This window comes from Raphanus sativus, chromosome 2 (genome assembly GCF_000801105.2).
Source record: "Raphanus sativus cultivar WK10039 chromosome 2, ASM80110v3, whole genome shotgun sequence".
NCBI classification, from domain to species: domain Eukaryota; kingdom Viridiplantae; phylum Streptophyta; class Magnoliopsida; order Brassicales; family Brassicaceae; genus Raphanus; species Raphanus sativus.
The window spans coordinates 32,737,301-32,761,951 of record NC_079512.1 but is presented as its reverse complement, the minus strand read 5'-3'; the positions used below and the strand labels follow the sequence as shown (position 1 = coordinate 32,761,951).

Sequence of the window (24,651 nt, the reverse complement as noted above, 5' to 3'; positions counted from 1 at the left end):
TTTTCACAGAATGTTAGGGTGATTCATCTACCATCCACATGTTTTTCATTCATTTGTTTTGATAACAGACTATAATAAAAAGGCAAAAGTGCCTTATAATGTAATTGTTCCTATAGTTTAATAAAACAAAAACAGACTATATAGTTAGGTTTGGTTCCACCTACTGAGACGTAGGGAACATTAACATATGATGCCAATATTTGTTCGATGAAACAATTTTTTTTTTTTTTGCATTGACACAACCAAGTGACCAACCCATATCTATGATAATGATACCTTGTAATGGTTATTTGTCTCGGAGTAATTTATTGTAATGTGGTTAGTAACACATATTATGTTCACTACTTTTTGTTCTAATAAAATATTTGGAAAGAGATGCGAAGTTCATAATGTATCAGTACATGAATAGAAAAGAAAACCCGACGGTTCAATAAAAAAGAAAGAAAGATAAATCAGTATATGAAATGATATACTGATATTGAGCTGCTAATATTTGATTAATGTAATAAATTTACAAAAAAATATACAGAAATATTGCAAAATATATAAGTAATCAAAAATTCATTTCCTGTTCACATACGACGGATTATGTATGTTTCACATATAGTAACGGTAGTTTGATAACTATCGGGACAAATTTATGAAAAAAGGAAAAGTAAGAGGCAAAATGGGAAAGAATCTTTTTTATTACAATCATTATTATTATTATTTGTTTTAATTTATCGCTTTCTTGCGCACAGACAGCTCAGCTATCCACTGATAAGGATTATAAATGGAGTCGCCGATGCGAACTTGCTGAAAAGCTCTCCCCTTCCTTCTCCCTTCCTTCCCCCAGATTCAGGTCTGTGATTCTTCTTCCTCGTGTCTTACGTTTTGAATCTTCGCTTCCACATGGATTTAATCATTTGTTCTGTTAATTCTCGTCTTTTCAGATTTGGTTTTTGGGTGATCCGAGTTTTGATTTTGTGATTTTAAACCGGAGATGATTGATTTATGGTTTTGATTTGTTGCAGGAAACAAGCATGGCGTTATTGTCTCAGGCAGGAGGAGGAGCATACACTGTCCCTTCTGGACACGTAAGCTCCTCCAGGACCAGGACTAAAGCAGTTTCTGGTTGTGTAAGAAACTTGAGGATGAAAGACAGCTCCTCCTACTCCTCCTCTAGGACTCTGTCTACCAATTCAATGGTTAATAATAATAGGAGCAAGAGAGGGCATCAGTTGATTGTTGCGGCGAGTCCTCCAACAGAGGAAGCTGTGGTCGCCACTGAGCCGCTTACGAGAGAGGATCTCATTGCTTATCTCGCCTCTGGTTGCAAACCTAAGGACAAGTGGAGGTACTTTGTTTTTTTTTTTTTTTAATTTTTGAACTCATACATATGGATTCGTTTTTGCTAACTTGAAGGTTAATGAGTTTGCAGGATTGGTACAGAACATGAGAAGTTTGGTTTTGAGGTTAATACTTTACGCCCTATGAAGTATGATCAGATAGCCGAGCTGCTTAACAGTATCGCTGAAAGATTTGAATGGGAGAAAGTCATGGAAGGTGACAAGATCATTGGTCTCAAGCAGGTAAAAACCTTCCCCCTGTGTTTTTCACCCGTTGACCTGCTTCACTTTTTTTAGCTGTTTAGCATGTGGAACTTGTGAGCTTAATACTATAGATATTAGAGGTTTATTTGTATCTTTTGTATCCTTTTTGTTGAACAGGGGAAACAAAGCATTTCACTTGAGCCTGGGGGTCAATTTGAGCTTAGTGGCGCACCTCTTGAGACTTTGCACCAAACCTGTGCTGAAGTCAACTCACACCTTTATCAGGTTAACTTGGGAGATGATAATAATTATTGCCAATACGCTTACCCTGAAATAGCTTCAGACAACATACTCTCTCTCTATGGATGTTAACAGGTGAAAGCTGTCGCTGAGGAAATGGGAATTGGTTTCCTAGGAATGGGTTTCCAGCCTAAGTGGCGTCGTGAGGACATTCCCATCATGCCTAAGGTATTATCAGGCTTTTTCTAAGTTTGTTCTACATGACCCATGTTTTGTCACAACTTCATCGCTGTTTGTATACTGTCTGATCATGTCGTTAAACTATAATGTGTTATGTGCAGGGGAGATACGACATTATGAGAAACTACATGCCGAAAGTTGGTTCACTTGGACTTGATATGATGCTTCGAACGTGTACTGTTCAGGTTAGATGATGACTATTCTGATCTTCCATCTCTACAGAATTTTTTTCAACTTCCATTTATATAGACTGCCTTACGTGCATTTTTGACAGGTTAATCTGGATTTTAGCTCAGAAGCTGATATGATCAGGAAGTTTCGTGTTGGTCTTGCCTTGCAACCTGTGAGAAGCTCAAGCTCTCTTTATGGCATAGTCAGAAAAATTCTTATTAACGATTATGACTAACCATTGCCTCAATTTTTATCCAAATTCAACAGATAGCAACTGCTCTATTTGCAAATTCCCCTTTCACCGAAGGAAAGCCAAACGGGTTCCTCAGCATGAGAAGGTTTGTCGATGCAAATCCATAGATTCTTTAGGAATTGTTTCCTATCCATGTTATAACTCTTGAACTTTTTGACAGCCATATATGGACAGACACTGACAAGGACCGCACAGGAATGCTACCGTTTGTCTTTGATGACTCTTTTGGGTGAGTTTGAAACTTTTGTATCCAGTAACAACCATTGCATTAGACCGTTTTACTTATGCATGTGTAAAGATACTATGATGAAACAGCGTGGCTAATCTCCAGTTGCACCCCACTGTCTTTTGTTCTTATCTGGTATAGGTTTGAGCAGTATGTTGACTACGCACTGGATGTTCCTATGTACTTTGCCTACCGAAACAACAAATACGTGGATTGTACTGGAATGACATTTCGGGTCCAATTCTATCTTTAATGTCTTGTCTGACAATAACAACAAAACTGTAAACTATAAGCTTAATCAAATTCATTGATACTGCAGCAATTTTTAGCTGGAAAGCTTCCTTGTCTCCCGGGTGAACTGCCTAATTATAATGATTGGGAAAATCATCTGACAACAATATTCCCTGAGGTTTTTATCATCTGCCTTCATTAATTTAGCCAAATGACTTTCAGTTCCCTAAGCCTGACGACATTCCTTTTATCACTAATAGGTTCGGTTGAAGAGATACATGGAGATGAGAGGCGCTGATGGAGGTCCCTGGAGGAGGTTGTGCGCCCTTCCAGCTTTCTGGGTAATTTGCATACTCTTGCTTCATGAGTTCTCTGGTTTGGCCGTTGTTGTTGATATTTTTCTGCAAAATTCAGGTGGGTTTGTTATATGATGAGGACGTTCTCCAAGCTGCCTTGGATCTGACAGCTGACTGGACTCCAGCAGAAAGAGATATGCTAAGGAACAAAGTAAAATACCACATTTGCACTCTCCTCTTCTACAGTTTAAAAAAAATTAAACATCTTATCTTAAATCGATTCTTCATTTTGGCAACAGGTTCCAGTAACTGGTTTAAAGACACCATTTAGAGATGGTTTGTTGAAACATGTAGCTGAAGATGTTCTGAAACTCGCAAAGGTGGAGTTCATAAGCACTCTCTTAGAAAGCTTCAAAGAAGCTGGTGCCTAACTTTATGTTTCTTTTTTCTTTTTCTTGTGTACCTCAGGATGGTCTAGAGCGTAGGGGCTACAAGGAAGTTGGTTTCTTAAACGCTGTGGATGAAGTGGTCAGAACAGGTAAGTAACGTTTCCCCAGTGTATAAAATCCACATCTTGTTCTCTATTAACATTGGTGGTGAAATATTAACGACAGGAGTTACGCCGGCGGAGAATCTCTTGGAAATGTACAATGGGGAATGGGGACAAAGCGTAGATCCTGTGTTCCAGGAACTCCTGTACTAAGAGGGATCAACCCAAACCCTTTTAGGTGTGAGTTTGTGCTATCTGAGGAACTCAAGTCTCTCTCATGAATAAGGTTTTCTTATTTGTTGTAATTCGGATTTGAGAACTGATTTTTATTTTCTTTTGAAATTTGAAGCGGTCAAAATAAAAAGTAAACATCTATGCTAAAGGATTTCGATGTGTGGAAATCGTCTTTGAATAAAAATTATTTTTCTTCGTGACAAGTTTGTCAATTTCGAAACGAAACATGTGTGTCCCATTCTTAAATTGTTAGCTGTCTCGGCTTGAGTAAGATGCATGTCTCTAACTTGACCAAGAAAACTAAGAACCATAGTCTGGTTATTGGTTATTAGCTACATTCAAAACAGTTTCTACGTATGGATTGTGTTAATCAACAAACTGAACAGCAGTGTAATTGCTAGTCGAGGTAATTAATTCAACAGCAGTGTAATTGCTAGTCGAGGTAATTAATTCAAGAGACTAGTTCTCTGCCAAAAGATGACATAAAATATCAAAAAGACAAATTCCAAAGTTTCACACTACAACTAGACCGCAGTAGTTTTAACCAGTTGTGTTCCAAAAAAAACCAGTTATGTGGTTATGGACTTATGGTACTTATGATAAATTTAAAATCATATTGTTTTTTACTCTCTCCGTTTTTAATAAATAATATTTTATGATTGTGCACACAATTTTTTTAAATTACATTTTAAATGAAAAAATCATTAATTATTTTTTTCAGAAAAATATCATTAAGTAATTCATTTAACCACAATTGGACCAATTATATTATAAGCTGCATAATAGGAATAATTATACAATATAAAAACAGATTTTCTATTAAAACTGAAAATGTCATCTAATTTAAAATATTTTTTATTAAAATTCTAATTATTAAAAATAAAATGAATAAGTTATAAATATATCGGTGGTTTTCCTAAGCATTTATTAACTTCTGGATAACTTTCAGTTTTTTCGCGAATGGAGCTCAGCAGATATGACTACAAAGTCACATACTAATACTATGATGATGACGAGAAACATATTTTGAAAATTAAAAGCTCATCTGTGCGTTCGTGCCAAACTGTATTACGTTTTGTTTTACTTTCGACCCAAAAAGAATTAGTGAAAAATGTAAATTCCTAGTTAAATACTTGAATGCGCGCGTTGTAAACATATAGAGAGACGACAAAAACTTAGAAAAATAAGTCGGTGGTATATGAATACTGTTATGGCCACATAATAGCAATGAAAAGTCATACTAAACACTTAACAGTCTCTGAGGTAGTCCTCTAGGACATCGACTTGTCTATCTGAAAAGTCCATTTGGAATTGGACCATGCAGATCATTATCAAATAAGTTTCAGAAAAGCAAGCATTACAAATTCAATCTAACTTGCTTTGAATTAAACCACAATAATACAGTATAAGACCATAGAATGGATGTGCATATTATCTTGTATGTACGTATATATGCTTAGACTATCGAAAAGTACTACAAAATATAGGAAATGCATCAAAGATATTCTTTTTTTTCAACAATTCATCATCATCCTCGAAGATATTCATTATTGAATCGAGTATTAATTGTTCTGCTTTGGATGAAGAAGCATATTCATGATTTGGTTTGTCCATATAATTAGACCAATGTTTAATTCAATCCCTGGGAAACCACCGACGGTAGTAGAAAAATGAAAGTGTTGATGCTTAAATTATCCAAATATGAAATCTTTATTATTAATAAACCAGATATGAAACATGCAAACTCTTAGATTTTATTCAGAGCAGCTAGTATGGATCATATCATATTGATTATTATTGGGTTTTGCGTTGCTCTATGATATTCCAGCCTCTTGATAATCACACTTCCATTCACGGACAGAAAATGACATTGTAGTTGGTTCCGCTAGGGCAAGTGAAAAGGCTGGTGGGATCATCCTTAGGATAACTATAGGCATCTGGACAACGTTGCTTGAAAAACATAGAGAGTGGGGTCGGTCCACAATTACCAGAGTTGCAACAATGTTCCTCCGTCTTCAACACCGGACACGGTCCGTTGCAAGCTCCGTCCATTCTTAGTTGGCCTGGACATTGAGCTATAATATCTCCGGTACACCTGTAAATGTAAATATAATTACACACCAAACATTTATTCAAATGTTTTCACGGAAAAATAAATATAATTTTTAAGACCTTAATTTAGCATTTGTAACTAAAATATCGAACATTACTTGGACACAAAAACAAAATTACTTCATTATCTTTTGAAATGTATTTGAATATGTAGTATATCTAGACCAATTTTTTATAACATATCAGATACAGACCTAATTTTGCGGGTGCATTGTCCAGATGCAGAACTGAATTCCATTGGAATATTGAATCCATCGATCACAGAAATATCGATGAAATCTTGGTCTGCATATTGTTTAAGAGCATATTCTGCCAATGTATTTGGTGCGCGTCCATAAGATTTGCACTCAAGTACACCATTACAGTCTCCAGTTTGGCATCCACCTCTTCCAGAGGCATCGAAGTTGCAGTTGGTACGACCCCAAATCCGAGCCTGGGTGGTACCTGGATTACCATTAACGATCCACGTTTCGCCTTGATTGAGTCGCTTCCCACCGCCAGGCGTTCCCGGAGCAGATGCGGCAGCCCACACAACATATGGGCAATTGTTCCTTACTGTGAACGTAGTCGCATCTGCTAAGATAGCAAAGTATAGAGTGACAAATGCAAAGAAAAAGACAATGGGAAGTGTTTTACAATAAACCATTTTTTGAAACTAATCAAGCTTAACCAAGCAAGTAATTGGTATACGAGGCTTAGTCTTGGTTGGAAGGTGTTTATATAGAGATATACTATCAATGAAGGGGTAACATTTAATTCATGGATAGCAATTTTGACGGTGAGAAATTGTATGGTTCTGCCACCATTTTAATTTTGAAGCCATCGTTGACAAGTTTAGTGTTTCTTAGATATTTAGGCAACAAAGAACTGTCCTATATACAGAAAAATAATAGTTACATAATAACAAAAAAATGAAATATAGATGTTGCCAAAAAGATGAGATATAACTAGGCCATGATAATAATTTAACTCTCTAATATTATATATACACAAAACTAAGAACATATTCTATATATATATATTTGTCTATATATATATATACGTTCTTACACTAAAATTAAAGATGGTTTTTGAAAATTTTACAGATCGTTTAAGGAGCAAGATTACTGTTATTAATTTGATATATTTCTTGAGTGTCACTTATAACTTTTGACAATACGGCTAGCGAAAAATATGATTATTGAAACGGTAACTTTTTCTCTCTCCAACTAGCGACAAAAAGGCGACTCCTTTCGGAACAGTGCCTCCGACAGCTTCCCAACGGCGTCTCATCAGACGTCGTCTCCTTGCCGAGGGCTCAGCCCCTTCTCCGCCGAACAGCATGAAGAAGAAAAAGCCCAAGAAATCTCCATCAAAATCACCCCCAAAAGCCACATCGACTCCGTCGCCGAAGATCTCGTCTACGGCGGATCCGTGCCCCACCGACAAAGATCAGACTCGCGTTGACTCCGAGGTTGTTTTCGACGCTCCAATCGCCCCTCAAGCCGATCTGGATGCTCAGCAACCTGACGCCGACAACAATCTGGCCTCCGTCAATTTACAATCTGTTCCGGTTAAGAAAGTGATCGATACCCAAGTATCAGATCCATCTTGCAACGCAATAGATAACAAATCTGCTATCAACGGGTCGAACTCTGCCTCTCCGGTTCAGAGATCCTCGATTAACGACAGCGACATCCTAGTCTCTTCCGCCGAAGAGCTTCAGACCTCTGCGCCTCTCCAGGTAGCCAATGCTGATGCCAAGACAAATTCCTTGAGCTCGCAAGATACTGTTGATGCGCCTGTTTTTGCAGGTACAACATCTATGGAAGAAACAGGGAAGGCTATGCAGAGCATGGTCACTGCTATCAACCCAGTAGGCTCCTTGAGCTCGCAGCAAATCTCTCCTGCTTCAAATGTGGAACAAGTCGATGCACTGGTTGCTCAGCCTGTTTCAGAAACTGGTAAATCTACAGAGGAGGTCAGCGCTACTCCGACAAGAGACAAGACTAATACCCCTCTAGTCCAGAAGCCGCAGAACCCCAGCGATATCACGAGCAAACCAGCCCATCCGCAAGATGATTGGTGTACGCACGCTAAGGGACTAGGAAAACGCTTGTCAAAAAAAGGAGAAGCCTTCACCCTCCCCTCTGGCGAAGCTTGCATAAAAATCCCAAACTCAGTGATAGAGAAGCACCGGAAATCATGGGAACCATTTATCTTGGGTCAGTTCTACTCGGACCCTCCATCTCAGGGAACGCTCCACAACATTGTCAATGGAATTTGGAGCAAGCAATACCGTGATATAGCAGTATCCAAGATGGAAGGTTTCTCGTTTCTTTTCAGGATACCGAACGCAGCGACAAGACACAGAGTTATCACACAGCGTCTATGGCAAATCGAAGGTCAAACCATGTTTGTAGATAAATGGGAGCCTGGAGTAGTGCCTTCCAAACCGGAGCTCACCTCTGCCCCCATCTGGCTTGAGCTCCGTAAGGTTCCTTTTCAGTTCTTCAATGAGGATGGACTTGAGCGCATAGCGGGCCTAGTAGGGGATCCAAGATTTCTGCACCCCTCAACGAAGAACAAAACAAACTTGGAGGTAGCCAAAGTGTTCACAATCATCGACCCCCGGAAACCACTTCCTGAAGCCGTAAATGTGCAATTCGACTCGGGCGATATCTGTAGAGTTTTGGTCTCCAGCCCATGGATGCCACCAGTCTGCGATCTGTGCAAGGAAGTTGGACACTCTTCTAAGCGATGCCCATCTGTTGCTAAAACCTGCACTCACTGCAACTCAAAGTCCCACGTACTGGCCAACTGTCCACAGAAGCAAAGACAGGAATCTCCGGGGAGGAAAACCAGAAGAGGCCGTTCAAAGAGCAAACAAATATGGAAGGTAGTTGAACCGGTAGCTGAGCCTGAAGTCGAAGGCACAAAAACCACCTCTACTCCTCCCCTCCTTTCACCTTCTCTCCCCGCTCCCGCCGCAAAGCAGCTGCAATCAGATAACACGCAAACAGAGGCGACGAGGACAGAAATCATTCTAACGTCAAAGCTAGGTACTGAAAAAGATAAGGAAATCGGGGAAACAAGCAACACACCTTACTATCTTCGTTCTGTGCGTCCTCGGAGTGCCTCGGCGATCACGAGATCATCCAACTCTGACATTCAACCTGACTCTTCAGATGTGGAGTCTTCAGAATCAGAGCTTGAGGAAGGAGAGTTTGATCAGGAGGATTATGGATATGAGGTAGTTCGAAACAAGAAGAACTTTAAAGGGCTGAAAGGAAACCGGGGCAGGGGCCCCAAAATCAATTAGTTTTTATGTCGACGGACATTTTTTGTTGGAACATACGCGGGTTCAATAAGTACAGTCACCGCAGCGGATTTAGAAAATGGTTTAGGAAAACATCTCCTCTTTTTGGCGGCCTCCTTGAAACCCATGTCAAGCAGGCTAAGATGAATAAGTTTATCTCCGAGCTCTTTCCTGGATGGTCTTCGGATGAAAATTATGGGTTCTCTCCTCTTGGAAAAATATGGCTGCTATGGCATCCTTCTCTTTTGGTTAATATCATCTCCAAGTCTCTTCAAATGATCACAGTGGAAGCTACTTGGCCGTCTGCCCCTCAGTCCACCACCATTATTTCTGTAATTTATGCATCAAACGACTACAAAGAAAGATCCATGCTCTGGACAGAGCTCCTGGCACTGGCTTCGTCTCAGGGTCTGGCTGCAAAACCTTGGATGATTATCGGCGACTTCAATCAGATTCGTGACCCGTCGGAACACTCTCTGCCCCCGTCTCTGAACGTAGACAAGAGGATAAGGGAATTCAACCAGTGTCTTTCTGATGTGAACCTGGAGGATCTCAACTACAGAGGCACTACATTCACTTGGTGGAATAAACGCAAAACAGCTCCGCTAGCAAAGAAGCTGGACAGATGCTTAGTTAATGATGAGTGGTACAACATGTTCCCATCTTCGGTGGCTTACTTCGGAAGTCCGGATTTCTCTGATCATGCATCCATCTCTGTCACTTTTGACCCAAGCAGGATAAGGATAAAAAAGCCATTTAAATTCTATAATTTTATTCTGCAGAATCATGATTTTATCGCAACTGTGTGCGTTAGCTGGTTCTCTTTAAATGTGACAGGTTCTGCTATGTTCAGAGTTGCAAAGAAGCTCAAATTGCTGAAAAAGGTGATAAGAGATTTCAGCAGGCAGAACTACTCGGGTATTGAGAAGAAAACAGCGCAAGCTCATGATAAATTGATCCAAGCTCAAGCGGCAATGCTGACAGTCCCATCTATTGCCAATGCTTCCTCTGAACTCTCGGCTCAAAAAGATTGGGAAGAGCTCTCCGCTGCGGAGGCAGCGTTCTTCTACCAGAGATCGAGCATTAACTGGCTCTCCCTTGGCGATGGAAACTCAACACTTTTCCACAGATACGCGGCCTCTAGACAGGCAATGAACCATATTCATTTTCTCTTTTCGGAGTCAGGGGAGCGCATTGATTCTCAGGCTGGTATCCAAGGGATTTGTGTGAACTACTTTGCAGAGCTACTCGGTGGCCCAGTATCCCCACAAATGTTTATTCAGAGTGACCTGGACCTCCTTTTTGATATTAAATGCTCAGAAGAACAGGTGGCTGGATTTGGAAAACCCTTCTCAGCGACCGAGATCAGGGATGCTTTCTTCTCCCTCCCTAAAAACAAAACAGGAGGACCCGACGGATACTCTGCAGAGTTCTTTACTGTCTTGTGGACTGTGATAGGCCCTGAAGTCACAGAAGCAATCATGGAATTTTTCAGAACAGGAAAGCTGCTGAAGCAATGGAACTCGGCAAATCTGGTCTTGATACCGAAAAAGACGAATGCTTCTTTGCCATCGGATTTTCGACCCATAGCTTGTCTCAATACGGTTTATAAAGTCATCTCCAAGCTCCTAGCCTCGCGCCTCAAGGAGATCCTGCCCCTCATGATCTCCAAAGCACAATCTGCGTTTCTTCCAGGGCGGCTTCTAGCAGAGAATGTACTCCTCGCTACTGAGCTGGTAAACGGGTACAGCACGCAATCTCTAACACCTCGGGGCATGCTTAAGGTAGACCTAAGGAAAGCTTTTGATTGCCTGCGATGGGACTTTATATTATCATCACTCCGAGCGCTCGCGATACCAGACAGCTACATCGCCCTCATCCAAGAGTGTCTATCCACAGCATCTTTCTCTGTCTCAGTAAATGGAGTCTCAGGAGGGTTTTTCAAAAGTACTAAGGGTATCCGCCAAGGAGATCCCTTGTCACCCTACCTATTTGTTTTAGCAATGGAATGCCTCTCCCGGCTGTTGCTATCCCGCTATGAGTCAGGCTGTATTGGATACCACCCCCGCACTGAAGAGATTAAGCTCTTTCACCTCATGTTTGCGGATGATGTAATGGTCTTCTTCGACGGAACAAGCAACAGCCTTCACGGAATCTCGGAGTGCTTAGATGACTTCGCTTCCTGGTCGGGATTACACATGAACGCCACTAAAACGGAGCTCTTCACCTCAGGTCTGGACCAAAGTGAAACCAATGCTATTAGTAGCTATGGTTTCCCTACTGGTCAGTTCCCGGTAAGGTACTTAGGACTCCCACTGATGAGCAGGAAGCTGAAGATCTCGGAATATGCCCCACTGATGACGAAAATAAACCAACGTCTCCACTCATGGTCGGCTAAGCTTCTCTCTTTTGCTGGTAGATTACAGTTGATCAAGACAGTGATATTTGGCACAGTTAACTTCTGGGTCTCAGCTTTTATTTTACCAAAGGGTTGCATCACTACCATTGAATCGCTCTGTTCTCGCTTCTTGTGGTCCGGTAACGTAGAGAAGAGAGGTGTTGCAAAGGTTGCATGGACAACTGTCTGTCTCCCTAAAGAAGAGGGCGGGCTTGGACTAAGAAGTATCTCCACCTGGAATATGGTGCTGTGTCTGAAATTCATATGGTTGCTCTTATCGAAAGCTCAGTCTCTCTGGGTGGACTGGCACTGGAACTTGCACCTCAACGACCAGTCCTTTTGGACAATCACCGCTACCGCAACGGATTCATGGGCCTGGCGAAAGCTACTGGACTTAAGGCCTCTTGCACTTCAGTTTTGCAAATCACAACTAGGAAATGGACAGAACACTAGCTTCTGGTTCGATATATGGACCCCCTTCGGTCAGTTGATCTCTCACATTGGCGCTAGGGGTCCGAGAGCAATGCGAATCAGAATTGATGCGGTGGTAAAATACGCAACCTTAGGATCCAATTGGAACCTTCCCCACCCTAGATCACAAAAGGAAGTTGATCTCCATGCTCATCTTACAACAATAACACTTCCACTAGTATCTGATATTGAGGACTATTATGTTTGGGTTGCTGGTGATTCTTCTTTTCTTGATTTCAGGTCATCAACCACATGGGAGGTGCTGAGGCCGAGGCAAGACGTGCAACCATGGGTAGACATTGTCTGGTTCAAAGGTGCAATCCCAAAGCATAGCTTCACCATGTGGATAGCAAACTATGACAGGCTCCCAACAAGATCAAGGCTGGCGGCTTGGGGACTGCCCATCACACCGCTATGCCCCTTCTGCTCCAACTTCAACGAAACCAGGGATCATCTGCTGCTTACCTGCGAGTACAGCAAAGAAATCTGGAGGGGGGCTCTGATCAGATGCCATCCGCCTCTATCCATGCCCACAGACTGGTCTGAGCTCCTCTCTTGGATAAGAGCTGCTTCATCAGCAAAACGCACTCTTCTAAGGAAACTGGTGACTCAAGCCGTTATCTATCACATATGGAAGCAAAGGAACAATCTAATACACAATCAGATCTCCCTACCGGCGAGCACTGTCTTCAAATCCATTGATAGAGAAGTGAGAAACATCATCTCTGCAAGAAGGCACAGAAAACAGTTTCACAAGCTCATGGAAATGTGGCTAAGCTAGTGATGTTGCCTTGTTAAAATTCATAGGGTCCCTCTTGTTTTTTATTTCTTTTTTGCCAAGATGGCCCAAAACTAAGATCCTACTTTGTATCATCTTTTGTTCATTTATATGATATTTGCATTTTAGCAAAAAAAAAAAAAAACTTTTGACAATACCAATTTTAAATAAAAGTTATGATACAGCTGCTATATAAATATCATTAGAATACAAATTTCATATTAACTTGATACTAATTTGTATAGATGCGTGTGTATCATGCCCGATCTTGAGGGGAAGCTGTCAAAGCAGCCAAAGATATGTGGCACCACATTTCATCGTAGTCGTTGGTATATGTTATATATAGCCCTCTATTGAATTTAAAATTTCGAAGATACTTTTGCTATCTCACTTTCATTTTGTCATTTTATTTTAAGAAATCTCTAATATATAAAGAATATTCAAATTTAATCAGTACGAGATATTTTGGTAAAAGACCCAAAAGTAAAGTCATATGGACATGTTTCTTAGATCCATAGTAAAAATATCATACTAATAGACAATATTTTACTAATAGACAATATTTAGATGAACTCACATAATTTCAATAATTGGTATCAGCAGTCGAGAAATTTTGTAAAAAGACTAAAATATTTTTTGAGATATGAGTGAGAGATATGTGTGACGGAGATCATATCAGAAAATATGAAAAAAATGTGAAATATCAAACTAAATCGTACATTAAAAAATTTTAGATAAAGAGTATCTATTATATAAAAGGATATACAAATTTTTATCAAAAAAAAAAAATTATCAAAAAAAGGATATACAATTTTAATTAGTACGAGATATTTTGATAAATAACCAGAAGATAAATTCATACGGATCACTCTTAAATCTAAAATATTGGATAATATTATACTAAGGGTTAATAATGAATTTGGACATAGACTCACACAATTCTAACATGATAATTGCATGATGACCATGGTAAATAACTTAAAAATAAATATATGTGGTTCAGATTCTTAAATCCAAAATATTGGATAATATTATACTAATGGACAATAACGAATTTGGACATAAATTCACACAATTCCAACATGACGATGGCGCGATGGCTACGGAAAAGTCGTTCAAAACAGTTGTTAAGGACGCAAGCAAGATATCGTAATAACTAATAAGTCCAATGAAGTTTTTGACTTGACTTGGCTTTACCTTGACTTAGAAAAGTAAACAACAGCTCAAGTTTAGATAATTTGACGTATAGCCTCGAAAAAATTTGACATCAAATTGATGTGCTGTCATTTTGTATGTTGTACGTAAATTTGAAAACTTTCGAAAATTAGTTAATTAGAAGAATATCTAATTAGACACGTGTAATTTCGTCATAAGAATCCGACGATGGAGTAAGAAAAAATATGCGGAGGTGCTTATTTAATCCAGATATCTGATTTATACCATAAAGTGCATAGTTTTCTTATAATAGCAAGCCATATGAAACATGTCAACAACATCAACGTCGATTTTGTGTAGCGCAACTTGCAGATCACATTAGCATGTACGGATTATTCTAGGCTTGCGGATACTGTACCTTGAAAATTCGAGAGAGTTCAGCCGGCCCACAGACTCGGATCCTATGGTTGATTGGACAAGTGTCATAATAAAACTATACTAAACCGACAGAAGTTACTTAGAGCATCCGCATCAACGGGTTCATCGACGAATTCGTGCGAGAATCAAAAAAAAAAATTATAAAATAATGAAAAAGTCACGACCTTGTCTCCCCACGATCCTTCCGCGTGAACCGATTCATCAACTGTAGCACGGACCCTACGACACGTGGTGGCCCGCGATTGGTCCTTTTTTTTTAAAATTAAACAGAAAAAGTAAAAAAAAATAATAATAAAAAAAATAAAATGATGAACTTCTCTACCGCATCACCAATGCGGATGCTCTTAGGCTATTAATTTCGAGGTTGATCAAAAAAAAACTATTAATTTCGAGAATCACACAAACTGAATAAACCAAACAGCACCTAATCAAAACAGAGGTTATCACCCCTAATAAAACTCAAAAATTATATATATATTGTACACATCTCTAAAATTATATTTTATGTACTGTAATAGTTATAGTAAATGTTATTGTGTTTTATATGCTACTAGAGTAAAATTGTTTCAGATTACAATTGTAGCTTAATTTAAGTCAATAATAGTCTACAAATCCAACTTTTTCTATGTACTTAAATAATTTCATGCTACTAATTTCCACAAGTAGTCATTTCACGCAAATAGAAAGACGACTTTTACGAGTAAAATTTTCAGCAGTTTATGCTAATCTTGTTCACCGTTTAGGGAATTTTCACATATTGGAAGTGTACTTGTGAGCTTCTTAAAAAATTGTTATGTTTTTTTTGCTATAAAAAAATTGTTATGTTTTTTTTTGCTATAAGAAAAGCGGATGTAGTTAAATAATTGTTAGTCATCAATTTTTTTTTTAAAGATTGTTAGCCATCAACGTTCAGTTCAATTCTACTACTTTCTCCGTTTCATTTTAATTGTCATTCTAGATTTATCCACACATATTAAAAAATATATGATTTTGAATATTTCCAAGATAAAAACATAATTACCTATATATCTAACCATATTTCAATCAATAGAAAAATAAAATGAAGAATCTTTTTAATAAATTTTGCATTGAAACTCTCAAACGACACTTATTTTGAAACGAAAAATTTTCCCTACAACGACAATTAAATTGAAATGGAAGAAGTATTTATTTTTTAAGATTGACTCTCAACCTCAATCGTTCACGTTTACGAAGTTCAGAACTATAATAATAATAATAATAATAATTATTATTATTATTATTATTATTATTATTTCGATTAGGTGATATTAATGAATTAAAATAAACTTTAAAAAGGGGGAATTTTACTGAGAGAGCATTTTTTAGTTTTTAACAAGAAAATAATAGGAGAGTGGGAATTCAACAAGTGCAAACAAAAAGGCATGGTTGGTAACTTCTATGGAAATGTTTGTAAATGCTATATGGAGTCATGGACCCTTTGTCGAGTGTTGATCATTCTTACCCAAAGTCCAAAGAGAAGAGAAGTTTTGAAAACGACTAAGGTTCATAAAACTCATGTCCAAGTAATAGATTACCATTTGTTGATGTAGTCACACCAAGATTTCTGTTACCATCACTCTAATTCATAAATAAAAAAAATTGTGAACTCATGTCTTTTCTGGAGAATCTTCTAATTGTTTTTTTTTAAATGACCAGCAAGCTATGGATTCCCACGTCCGTATACCTTTTTAGGGCATATCATACAAAAAATTTTTTTTTTTGTTAAAGTAAAGGGTTAAACCCGAATGTATTAAAGATACAAACATAACTCCGGGGTGGAGGTACAGCCCACGGATAAACTCTCTTCTGAGCATTCAAATGAGCCGAAAAGAATAGCCCATATCCGTGTGGCCGATAGAATTTGAACTTAAATTCTCTGTATTGGATTTTTAATTCTCTCAAATGCCACTAGATCACTACTACCGGTTCAAAATTAATTCTTCTTTGGTAAACAGATCATTCACAACGAGATTTTAATCTATGGGCTCTTAAAATTTTATTACATAAATGGAACTGGAATAAATGGAATAAAATGGAATGGAATAGATACAATTTTAGGAATGAATGGAATAATATGTGTGTTTATTTTTTTAGTTATATTTAAGTTATCCCATTCCATGCATTCCTTTCATTCCTGTATCTTTTTTATCATGAATAGTTTTTAACGTGTATCACAATTTTTTCCATTCATCCCATAGGAATGGGTGGAATCAATTTTTTTATTTTTCCCAGTTAACTGGTAACTTTTTTTCTGGAATGCTCGTGAATGACTAATTCCACATGATTCCATTCATAAAAAAATGCAATCCAGTTACAGCCTAAAAAATGCAATCCAGTTCCAGTAGACTAATTCCTCGTTGGTAGGAATCCACTAATTGTCTTCTAAATTCCTACCAAATATAAATCTCAAAAACATTACGTCTAATGTTTGGATTGCACAATAAGAAAACATTACTTCATTTATGGCGTGGCTTGCTGTAAAAAATAGGATGTCTACTCTGGACAGAATTTTGAGCTGGAATCCGGGAGTTGTTGGAACTTGCATTCTTTGTAAAAATGGTGCAGAAACGAGGAATCATCTGTTCTTTGAATGTGATTATGCAGCTCAGATTTGGGAGTATATGGTGAAAAGTATTCTAAAAAGTGCCTACACGAATACTTGGGATGAGATCATTGAGATTATTTCGGATGATAAGAGGGAGAAGTTGAGTCGGTTTTGCTTAAGATATGCGTTTCAAGCTGTGCTGTATGCAATCTGGATGGAGAGAAACAGGGTGATTTATGGTGAGAAGATGAAGCCTATTTCTATATTGAAGAAGATGATTGATAAGGGCATCCGTAATAGGATTACTTTGATGAGTAGAGAAAGAACAAGGGGTATGGAGAAACTGATGCAATACTGGTTTTATACTAGAATGTAGATTGTTTTTGCTTTGGGTATAGCTTTTGGGAAGGGTAAAGCTAGTTTTCTTTCTAGTATAAAGTAAGCAAACATTGTATAAAGGTTTTTTTGAATGAATTTAACATTAATTCAAAAAAAAAAAAAAAAAAAAAACATTACTTGATTATATAAAATAGTATTTATGGTCTTTTTGATTCGTTTTCAGTTTTATTTAAAAAAAAAAAAAGCTGATGACAGCAAAGTTTCTCTGTTCATAGTTACATGTCTCGAGCGGTTTGTTCTTGTCTCAAAAAAAAACGTTGAAGTTTTCTTTCCAAAAGTAACCAAAGTTCTTGCAAAAACTTTTTAATTGCATTAGACTATAGCAAGAGTACGAGAGAGAGAGAGATGCTGTCCACGGCGGAGGAAGATCCTGAAGGTGGAGGAGGAACAGAACGAAGAGTCCGTAACGGCGGTGACGAGACGACCCCCGACGTACGGTGGACGTCGTGGTTGATTCCGATGGTAGTAACTGCCAACGTCGTCGTTTTCATCTCCGTGATGTACGTCAACGACTGCCCTCACAATAGCCATCGGTGTCTCGCAAAGTTCCTCGGACGTTTCTCCTTCGAGTCTTTCAAGAAGAACCCTCTTCTCGGTCCTTCTTCCTCTACGTGGGTGATTCCATCATTTGCTTACGAATTAGGGTTTATTGTCTCCTTGCGATTCAAGTTATCAAAATTCTAATTTCAGATTTCTATCCCACATCAAGTCAACGCCCCCAATAAAATTATATATTTTAGGTTTTGGTCATTTCATTTGAGAAGAGGAGCTCTGTTATGTCAAATTCAGACACAACATTCTGAGTTAAACTATTAAAGTTTTGCAGATTGGAGAAACTGGGAGCTTTGGCATGGGGGAAAATAGTTCATAAGCGTCAAGGTTGGAGACTATTAACATGTATGTGGTTGCACGCTGGTGTTATCCATTTGCTTTTAAACATGCTTTGTGTCGCCTTCATTGGATTCCGTCTGGAACAGCAGTTTGGTTTTGTTCGAGTTGGGACAATCTATCTTGTGTCAGGTTTCTGCGGGAGCATACTATCTTGTTTGTTTCTTCAGAATGCCATTTCCGTAGGTGCTTCAAGCGCCTTGTTTGGTCTCTTAGGAGCAATGTTATCAGAACTGTTAATCAATTGGACTACCTATGACAACAAGGTATGCTCACAAACCAACTTCTTTTTTTTTTGCATTGAGCATAAGAAACTCTTGAGTCCAGTGTGCTGGCTCTGATAATGCTTTTGGTGATTGTTAATCAATTGATTCTGTTTTTTTTTTTCCTTCTTGTAGGGTGTGGCTCTGATAATGCTTTTGGTGATTGTTGGTGTTAACTTAGGATTAGGGACACTTCCTCCTGTTGATAATTTTGCTCACATTGGAGGTTTCTTGGGTGGTTTTCTTCTTGGTTTTCTTCTCTTGATTCATCCACAGTTCGAATGGGAGGAAAACCGATTTTCTCTTATGCCCGGTTCAATTGCTAAACCGAAGTACAGCACTTGTCAACTCGTGCTTTGTATAGCTGCATCCATTGTCTTTGTCCTCGGGTAAGCTTCAGAACTGTTTTACCCCCTTCATGATACTAATTACCACACCTTCTCTCAATCATTCTGGTTATCTCTAGTGCACACACATTTGATTAGGTTGCTAAACCGGATTTTGGTTTGGATATACCAATGTGCAGGTTTGTTACTGGGTTGGTGTTACTATTCAGAGGAGATAACTTGAACAGATATTGTAAGTGGTGCCATAAACTTAGCTACTCTGTTAAATCTCAATGGGCATAACATATTCTTTTCTTAGTGCTAGATTATTTTCTCTCTTTTTGTAATTAAGTAAACCGATTCTTTCATTTCTTTTAAAGCATATACAATAATGCCTTATATACGTCAACTCAAAAGTGATGATTAAGCATGTTCTATTTGCATATTAGATTTAATTCACTTAGTCCAAACTACAAAGATAGTTAACAGCAAAGGTTTAATCCACTGATCTACAACAAAACCGGGTTTAACCGGTTCGTCACTTCTACATTTGATTATTATCACAACCACCCCAACCAGACCAACCCCTCATATGTTCTTAGTACCGATAACTAATTGGCATCCCTAGCCGGTCCAACCGACCTGAACCGGGATAAGCCTTGTTCATGAAACTAGAGTGCAAAGCAGAACCTTTCTGCGGACCTGACTTCGTATCAGCACAGTATGGGACGTCAACAAATCCAAACCGTTTCGAAGAAGACTGCTCGTAGTATAACTGCGGGCGCGACTTTGGGGCACTAGCAGACCGGGCCTTGGCCCTAGAGGACTCTGTACAAGCCATGTAGCTTGGATGGTCTGCATAGCAGCAGCTCTTAGTGCAATCACTCGCTGCAATGGAACTAGCCGTGAATGCACTGCGTTTGCTTACAGAAGTAGCCGAGTATAGCTGAGGACTGTTCTCTGCTGTGCAAAACTGATTGACAGTCTCTTCATGTGACGAAGAAGGGCTAAAAGGCATGGCGTAAACTGGTCCAGACCGGCCTGAGTTGTCTAGGACGAGGTGGGATGAGAAGAACATGTCCGGTCTGCTGCGTCTTGTGTAAGAGCTGTTGTGTTTCCTGTCGATTTCAAGGATCTTTTCTTCTTCGCTCACGGTTGAGAAAACTTCTCTGTGTGCAGCAGTGTACGGTTTGTTGTTGTTGTTGTTGTTTGCCTTAGAACCGTTCCTCTGAAAATTGTAACCCAATCTCTTAGTTTAAGTAGTAGTAGGAGTCACAAATAATGATAAAAGGATATGTAAAATGGATAAGACTAACTAACATGGATGCGATAATGAGAAACATACAATACAAACCTAATATGTTTTGTAACTTATATCATCGAATGAAACAAAAATTCAAATAATGGGACCATAAGCAACAAAATGAGGAGAAACTGAAAATGTAATACCTTGAAAAGATGAGAATGACCGAGCTTGGAGCTACGAGAAGAGATGGAATGCTCTAGTTTTTCAGGAGTTGGTGGACCCTTTATGGATAAACAAATTTGTTAAAGAGGAACATGGAATTTAAAAACTTGAAAAAAAAAAAAAAAAATTAAAAAACTTGTTCTAGGTTAAATAAAAACAATTTTGAAGTGTGGTTTAACAAGGCTTACGGGGTTTTGGAAGTGAGAAGATTTGGTGTTGTTGGATTGAGAAGAAGAGGATTCAGACGTGACAATAACCCGAGAGGCACGGACACGAGCCTGAGCTCGAAACAAAGCGTGCATCCTGTGCAGATGGACAGACATTCTCTTTCGTTCGATATGGCCTCTAACTATAGCTTGAAGCCTGACCAGTCCCTTGAGTGCCCTTAACGCTCTCCTTGCCTAATTAAAATTAATCAAAAAAACAAAATCAATAAGAGCAAATTCTAAATAACAATTCTAAGAAAAAAGTCAAATAAGTCTTGAGATAAGCTCTTATTGTGGATAGGACCACAAAAGCATATATAATTTCAAATAAGCATTACTTTTGATAGAAGTTGGCGCGTAAAGGAGGACAAAAAAAGAAATTGACCTTTGAGGAAATTGAACTTTCAAATATCCATTCACCAGGAATTCAAGAAAATTAAATGAAGACATTTAAACCATTACATGTATTGTCACTCTCTCTACTACAGGAAAGATATATCATCTAATAATGAAAGACTTTTACGTCGATGAGTTCACATTTGGGTCTGAATTATCTTACACACACACCATTGTCTTAAACACTCCAATAAAAAAAGAATATAAGATTCGCCAATAACTATAAAGTATATAAAGTTCAGTAGCCCTGCATTGAAACATTAATATTCATATACTATATATATTAGCTACGTCTAAGCCTATACTGAACGGAATTTATAGACTAACTATAGCAAGCCACCATCACCATGTAATGATGAAGTGGTCCAGAGGAGAAAAAACATTCACAAACCAATAGAACAAAACTAAAACTACTTCGGATTGGTTGATGTTTGCTGGATCTTCCATTGGCTATTTCTATGAAAATATTTCATTTAATTTGGTCAGTAATGACTTTCGACTGTAAATATATTATCTCCTCACATTTAAAATGAAAGCATTCAACTTGTTGACGGTCGGCAACTCTACATTTTCGAACCGGACCAATTAAAACAATCAGTTTTTTTTTTGCCAACAAAAGAATCAGTTTAACTGAAAACAATCAGTAACCGGTGATTATAAAAATTAAGAAGAGAAAGAAATTACATTTTTGGGTATCAGCAAAATAAATTACTCTATACGAAGGATATTAATTAAAGTGCTTTAATATGAAAACAAAAATAATAAATGGGAATAAAGAAGGTTAGTCTCTACACACTCGTCTAGGGGAGAGGAAGCAACAGAAGGTTTACGACATCGAAAATTGTTACATCGACGTTAATCCCCGTGACCTCTTTTTATGAAATCAATATCCATTTTACGTTCTTCTATTCCTATGCAAAACTGGGATAAATAAAAAACTACATTTACCTACTTCGAAATCAAGAAAGAGACAATAAATGAAGAATTAAAAAAAAAATTACCAAATAACCGCGAAATGTGGACTGTATCTTAATCGCCGCAAGACCTTCACGAACGTCGCCCCGGCCACTACCGTGCCCATCGAACTTGCTAACATACGCCGACACGTCGTCGAATCCGTCGCTAAAATGCTGCGCAGCGACGGGGCTACGCATAAACCTCCCGCTCTTGCTCGTGAGCCTGACGACCGCAGCCGCGGCGTTAGCGGCGGTGACGGCGGCTTTAGCGACGGCAGCAGTCGCGGCGGCCACCGCGATCGCATGCTTGGCGGAATCCTCTTCGCACTCGTCCTCCCACGCAGGCTTCTGCTTCCTCCTCCGGCCTTGAGACGACGGAGACGACTGGCGGTACGGCGACGGGGAAGATTTGTGGTAGTACGACGACGACGACGACGGTGGAGGCGTGGAGTTCGGTAGCGACGACGGAGGAGGAGGATTCGGCGGTGCGGTTCCTTTTTCGCGTTTGGATTTGACGAAGCTCCATCGGCGTTTTGCGTAGGAGCGAGAAGGCGTCTCGAGCGTCGGATCCGGATAACCCGGTTCGGTTTTTTTGAGTCCGAATAGACTCCTAAACCACCGTGAAGCTTTTCCCATTGTCAAAACCTTTACTCAGACGAGTGAAACGGTGGCGTTTTTCCTCTCACCGGAGTTTTGCTCAGTTTGTAGAGAGAGAGAGGGAGCTGAGAGCAAGTGAGACAGCTTGTATGAGTTAAGTAGTCGCAGCAGTTGACAACAGTGTTTTTAGTTAGTACCACGCTCCTCACTCGCGCGTGTGATGCACTCTCTTTCTATCTCTTTTCCCGGGAAATTTCGTTAATCTCCATTTATTAGTTTATTTAGAGCGCGTCCCGTAATTAATTCATTGTACTAACAACACTTATTATTCACTTGTGAGTTTGTGTTTCCCAACAAAAATCTATTAAGCTGAAACACACAATACAATATACAAGCCCAAGTTCAAGCTCCCTGTAACCAAATCTAAATGTAAGATTTTATTTAAACAAGTATGTTGTTATATTATAACTTTGTCATGTGAATCTGAAAAATATCATGGTGACTCCGAAGAACAGAGAGATGACAAAAAGCGTCAATACCTTTTGCTTAGTGATGGACCACACTATAATCCGATACGGACCCATAACCGATGACGCCACCGTAAAATCCAGTGGCTGATAATAAAACGTTTTTCCCCATCACCATCACGTTTTTATGGTCCCTACTCCGTTTCTCGTCTCTTTAGGGGGTCGCGCCGTCCGCTGCACCGTCGTTTTGTGTACATGGCAAATCGAAGTCGGATTACAATTCTTCTAGTATTCGTTTTTTTTGTTTGTTTTCTTTCTCTCTTGTCTCTCACGCATTTAAAATGTTTTGTCATCTGATTTATATAGATGTTAAAATTTGGACTTTATAGCTACCAATAGACTGGTTATTTTTGGCTTCAATAGTCGAATACTATTCACGATAGCTGTATGATTCTACGAACGAGAAACTATGTAAGATGTTTGATTAAATATAAAACGTTACGAGATTTGTCCTTAACACCTAAATCACAGTGGACCTTAGAAGATATTACGACAAGATATGGGGCTAGTTAAACTAGTTGTGTATACAATCGATTTTTTTTTACCATGTCAGAAATCTCGGATACAATCGATTTTTTTAATAAAAGAAAATAAAACTAAATACAGAGAACTATATAAATTTAATTATATGTCCACCATGTTGTATTTCTAGGCCAGCTAAAAGTATTGTGGAATGATATATTTGTCTATTGTAAAAATTACTATATTGCAAACATCAGCTCAGCATCCTGGACTAGTACTTATGGTACTTAACGTATCAAACAAATATTTCAAAGATCAGCTTTTATACCGTGACAGTCAGACTAATTACAGAGCTAATAAACCAAAATGAACTTAGTTACGAACTAGGATGAGCTGTGAATCTTCATTGTGTTCCAAATGTATTAGCCATAATTAACAAATGAACAAAAACTGTTAACAAAAATATGTCATAAAGTACATCATATGAGTCCAATGTTCACGGGTAACTACTTTGGAGAATCTAACTCGTAGTCGTAAATGGAAAAAGAAATTGGACCGGCAATTAATCCACTGGAATCTTAGGTATTGCCTCATGCAAATGGGAAAGAGACATCACAGAGGCTCAGAGAGATGGAAGAAGAGGCATCAGACCGAAAGGCGTATTTTTCCACGTGTCATACAAGTACAAGAGGTGGAGCCTACATGAATCTTAGTTGGTCGTAAATAGTGGACTGCGTGTGGACGGTTGTTGTGGACTTTCGTCAACGCTTCTTCGTGTATGAAACCGTCGTACGTGTCTCTCGCAGATGGTCAACATTTCCAGCGGAATTATTGTTTGTTTCCCCAAAAAACAGCATATAACGCCTAAGATTCTAATAAATTTCAAGATTATGAATATTGTATGATACTGAAGTAATAATGCAAGCTGATCAATCATATAGTTGAAGCAGGAAATCTGGATATGAACTAATCAATGATGATTATGATTTATTAACAAGATTAGGTGCACCTAATAACAAATATTTATGACTAAT

General features: G+C 38.6%; 4 protein-coding genes across 4 annotated transcripts; 2 read left to right on the top strand and 2 right to left on the bottom strand.

Annotated features, from left to right (window-relative positions):
- Positions 1 to 697: 697 nt before the first annotated feature.
- Positions 698 to 4,116, top strand: LOC108843122 (glutamate--cysteine ligase, chloroplastic). Its single transcript, XM_018616225.2, has 16 exons — positions 698 to 841; positions 1,014 to 1,336; positions 1,421 to 1,571; positions 1,710 to 1,817; positions 1,908 to 2,000; positions 2,114 to 2,197; positions 2,287 to 2,355; positions 2,451 to 2,521; positions 2,597 to 2,665; positions 2,804 to 2,897; positions 2,982 to 3,071; positions 3,154 to 3,234; positions 3,308 to 3,400; positions 3,489 to 3,569; positions 3,658 to 3,727; positions 3,804 to 4,116. Exons 2-16 carry the CDS (start codon positions 1,023 to 1,025, stop codon positions 3,890 to 3,892), a joined length of 1,557 nt encoding a protein of 518 aa, XP_018471727.1. The 5' UTR covers positions 698 to 841; positions 1,014 to 1,022; the 3' UTR covers positions 3,893 to 4,116.
- A 1,488-nt stretch (positions 4,117 to 5,604) lies between these two features.
- On the bottom strand, positions 5,605 to 6,824 carry LOC108829372 (pathogenesis-related protein R major form). The gene is made up of 2 exons (XM_018603033.2): positions 6,220 to 6,824; positions 5,605 to 6,008 (listed from the first exon to the last, which is right to left on the bottom strand). The coding sequence occupies exons 1-2, from the start codon at positions 6,669 to 6,671 to the stop codon at positions 5,765 to 5,767; spliced, it is 696 nt and encodes a 231-aa protein (XP_018458535.1). The 5' UTR covers positions 6,672 to 6,824; the 3' UTR covers positions 5,605 to 5,764.
- A 10,896-nt stretch (positions 6,825 to 17,720) lies between these two features.
- On the top strand, positions 17,721 to 19,336 carry LOC108843631 (RHOMBOID-like protein 7). Its single transcript, XM_018616862.2, has 4 exons — positions 17,721 to 18,139; positions 18,355 to 18,682; positions 18,815 to 19,068; positions 19,206 to 19,336. The coding sequence occupies exons 1-4, from the start codon at positions 17,874 to 17,876 to the stop codon at positions 19,306 to 19,308; spliced, it is 951 nt and encodes a 316-aa protein (XP_018472364.2). The 5' UTR covers positions 17,721 to 17,873; the 3' UTR covers positions 19,309 to 19,336.
- An 86-nt stretch (positions 19,337 to 19,422) lies between these two features.
- On the bottom strand, positions 19,423 to 22,769 carry LOC108843629 (protein IQ-DOMAIN 22). Its single transcript, XM_018616861.2, has 4 exons — positions 22,077 to 22,769; positions 20,662 to 20,874; positions 20,455 to 20,532; positions 19,423 to 20,233 (listed from the first exon to the last, which is right to left on the bottom strand). The coding sequence occupies exons 1-4, from the start codon at positions 22,665 to 22,667 to the stop codon at positions 19,604 to 19,606; spliced, it is 1,512 nt and encodes a 503-aa protein (XP_018472363.1). The 5' UTR covers positions 22,668 to 22,769; the 3' UTR covers positions 19,423 to 19,603.
- Between the last annotated feature and the right edge of the window lie 1,882 nt (positions 22,770 to 24,651).

What these genes read in the sequence shown, in the direction of transcription:
- LOC108843122 (XM_018616225.2), top strand. Translation starts at nt 1,023, where the DNA reads ATGGCGTTATTGTCTCAGGCAGGAGGAGGAGCATACACTGTCCCTTCT. An exon ending in ACATTCCCATCATGCCTAAG is followed by an intron (nt 2,001 to 2,113) that starts GTATTATCAGGC and finishes TGTTATGTGCAG; the next exon opens with GGGAGATACGACATTATGAG. An exon ending in GCGCCCTTCCAGCTTTCTGG is followed by an intron (nt 3,235 to 3,307) that starts GTAATTTGCATA and finishes TGCAAAATTCAG; the next exon opens with GTGGGTTTGTTATATGATGA.
- LOC108843631 (XM_018616862.2), top strand. Translation starts at nt 17,874, where the DNA reads ATGCTGTCCACGGCGGAGGAAGATCCTGAAGGTGGAGGAGGAACAGAA. An exon ending in CTCGGTCCTTCTTCCTCTAC is followed by an intron (nt 18,140 to 18,354) that starts GTGGGTGATTCC and finishes AAAGTTTTGCAG; the next exon opens with ATTGGAGAAACTGGGAGCTT. An exon ending in GGACTACCTATGACAACAAG is followed by an intron (nt 18,683 to 18,814) that starts GTATGCTCACAA and finishes TCCTTCTTGTAG; the next exon opens with GGTGTGGCTCTGATAATGCT.
- LOC108829372 (XM_018603033.2), bottom strand. Translation starts at nt 6,671, where the DNA reads ATGGTTTATTGTAAAACACTTCCCATTGTCTTTTTCTTTGCATTTGTC. An exon ending in CAATGCACCCGCAAAATTAG is followed by an intron (nt 6,009 to 6,219) that starts GTCTGTATCTGA and finishes TTACATTTACAG; the next exon opens with GTGTACCGGAGATATTATAG.
- LOC108843629 (XM_018616861.2), bottom strand. Translation starts at nt 22,667, where the DNA reads ATGGGAAAAGCTTCACGGTGGTTTAGGAGTCTATTCGGACTCAAAAAA. An exon ending in CTTCTCACTTCCAAAACCCC is followed by an intron (nt 20,533 to 20,661) that starts GTAAGCCTTGTT and finishes TTATCCATAAAG; the next exon opens with GGTCCACCAACTCCTGAAAA. An exon ending in GTCATTCTCATCTTTTCAAG is followed by an intron (nt 20,234 to 20,454) that starts GTATTACATTTT and finishes TACAATTTTCAG; the next exon opens with AGGAACGGTTCTAAGGCAAA.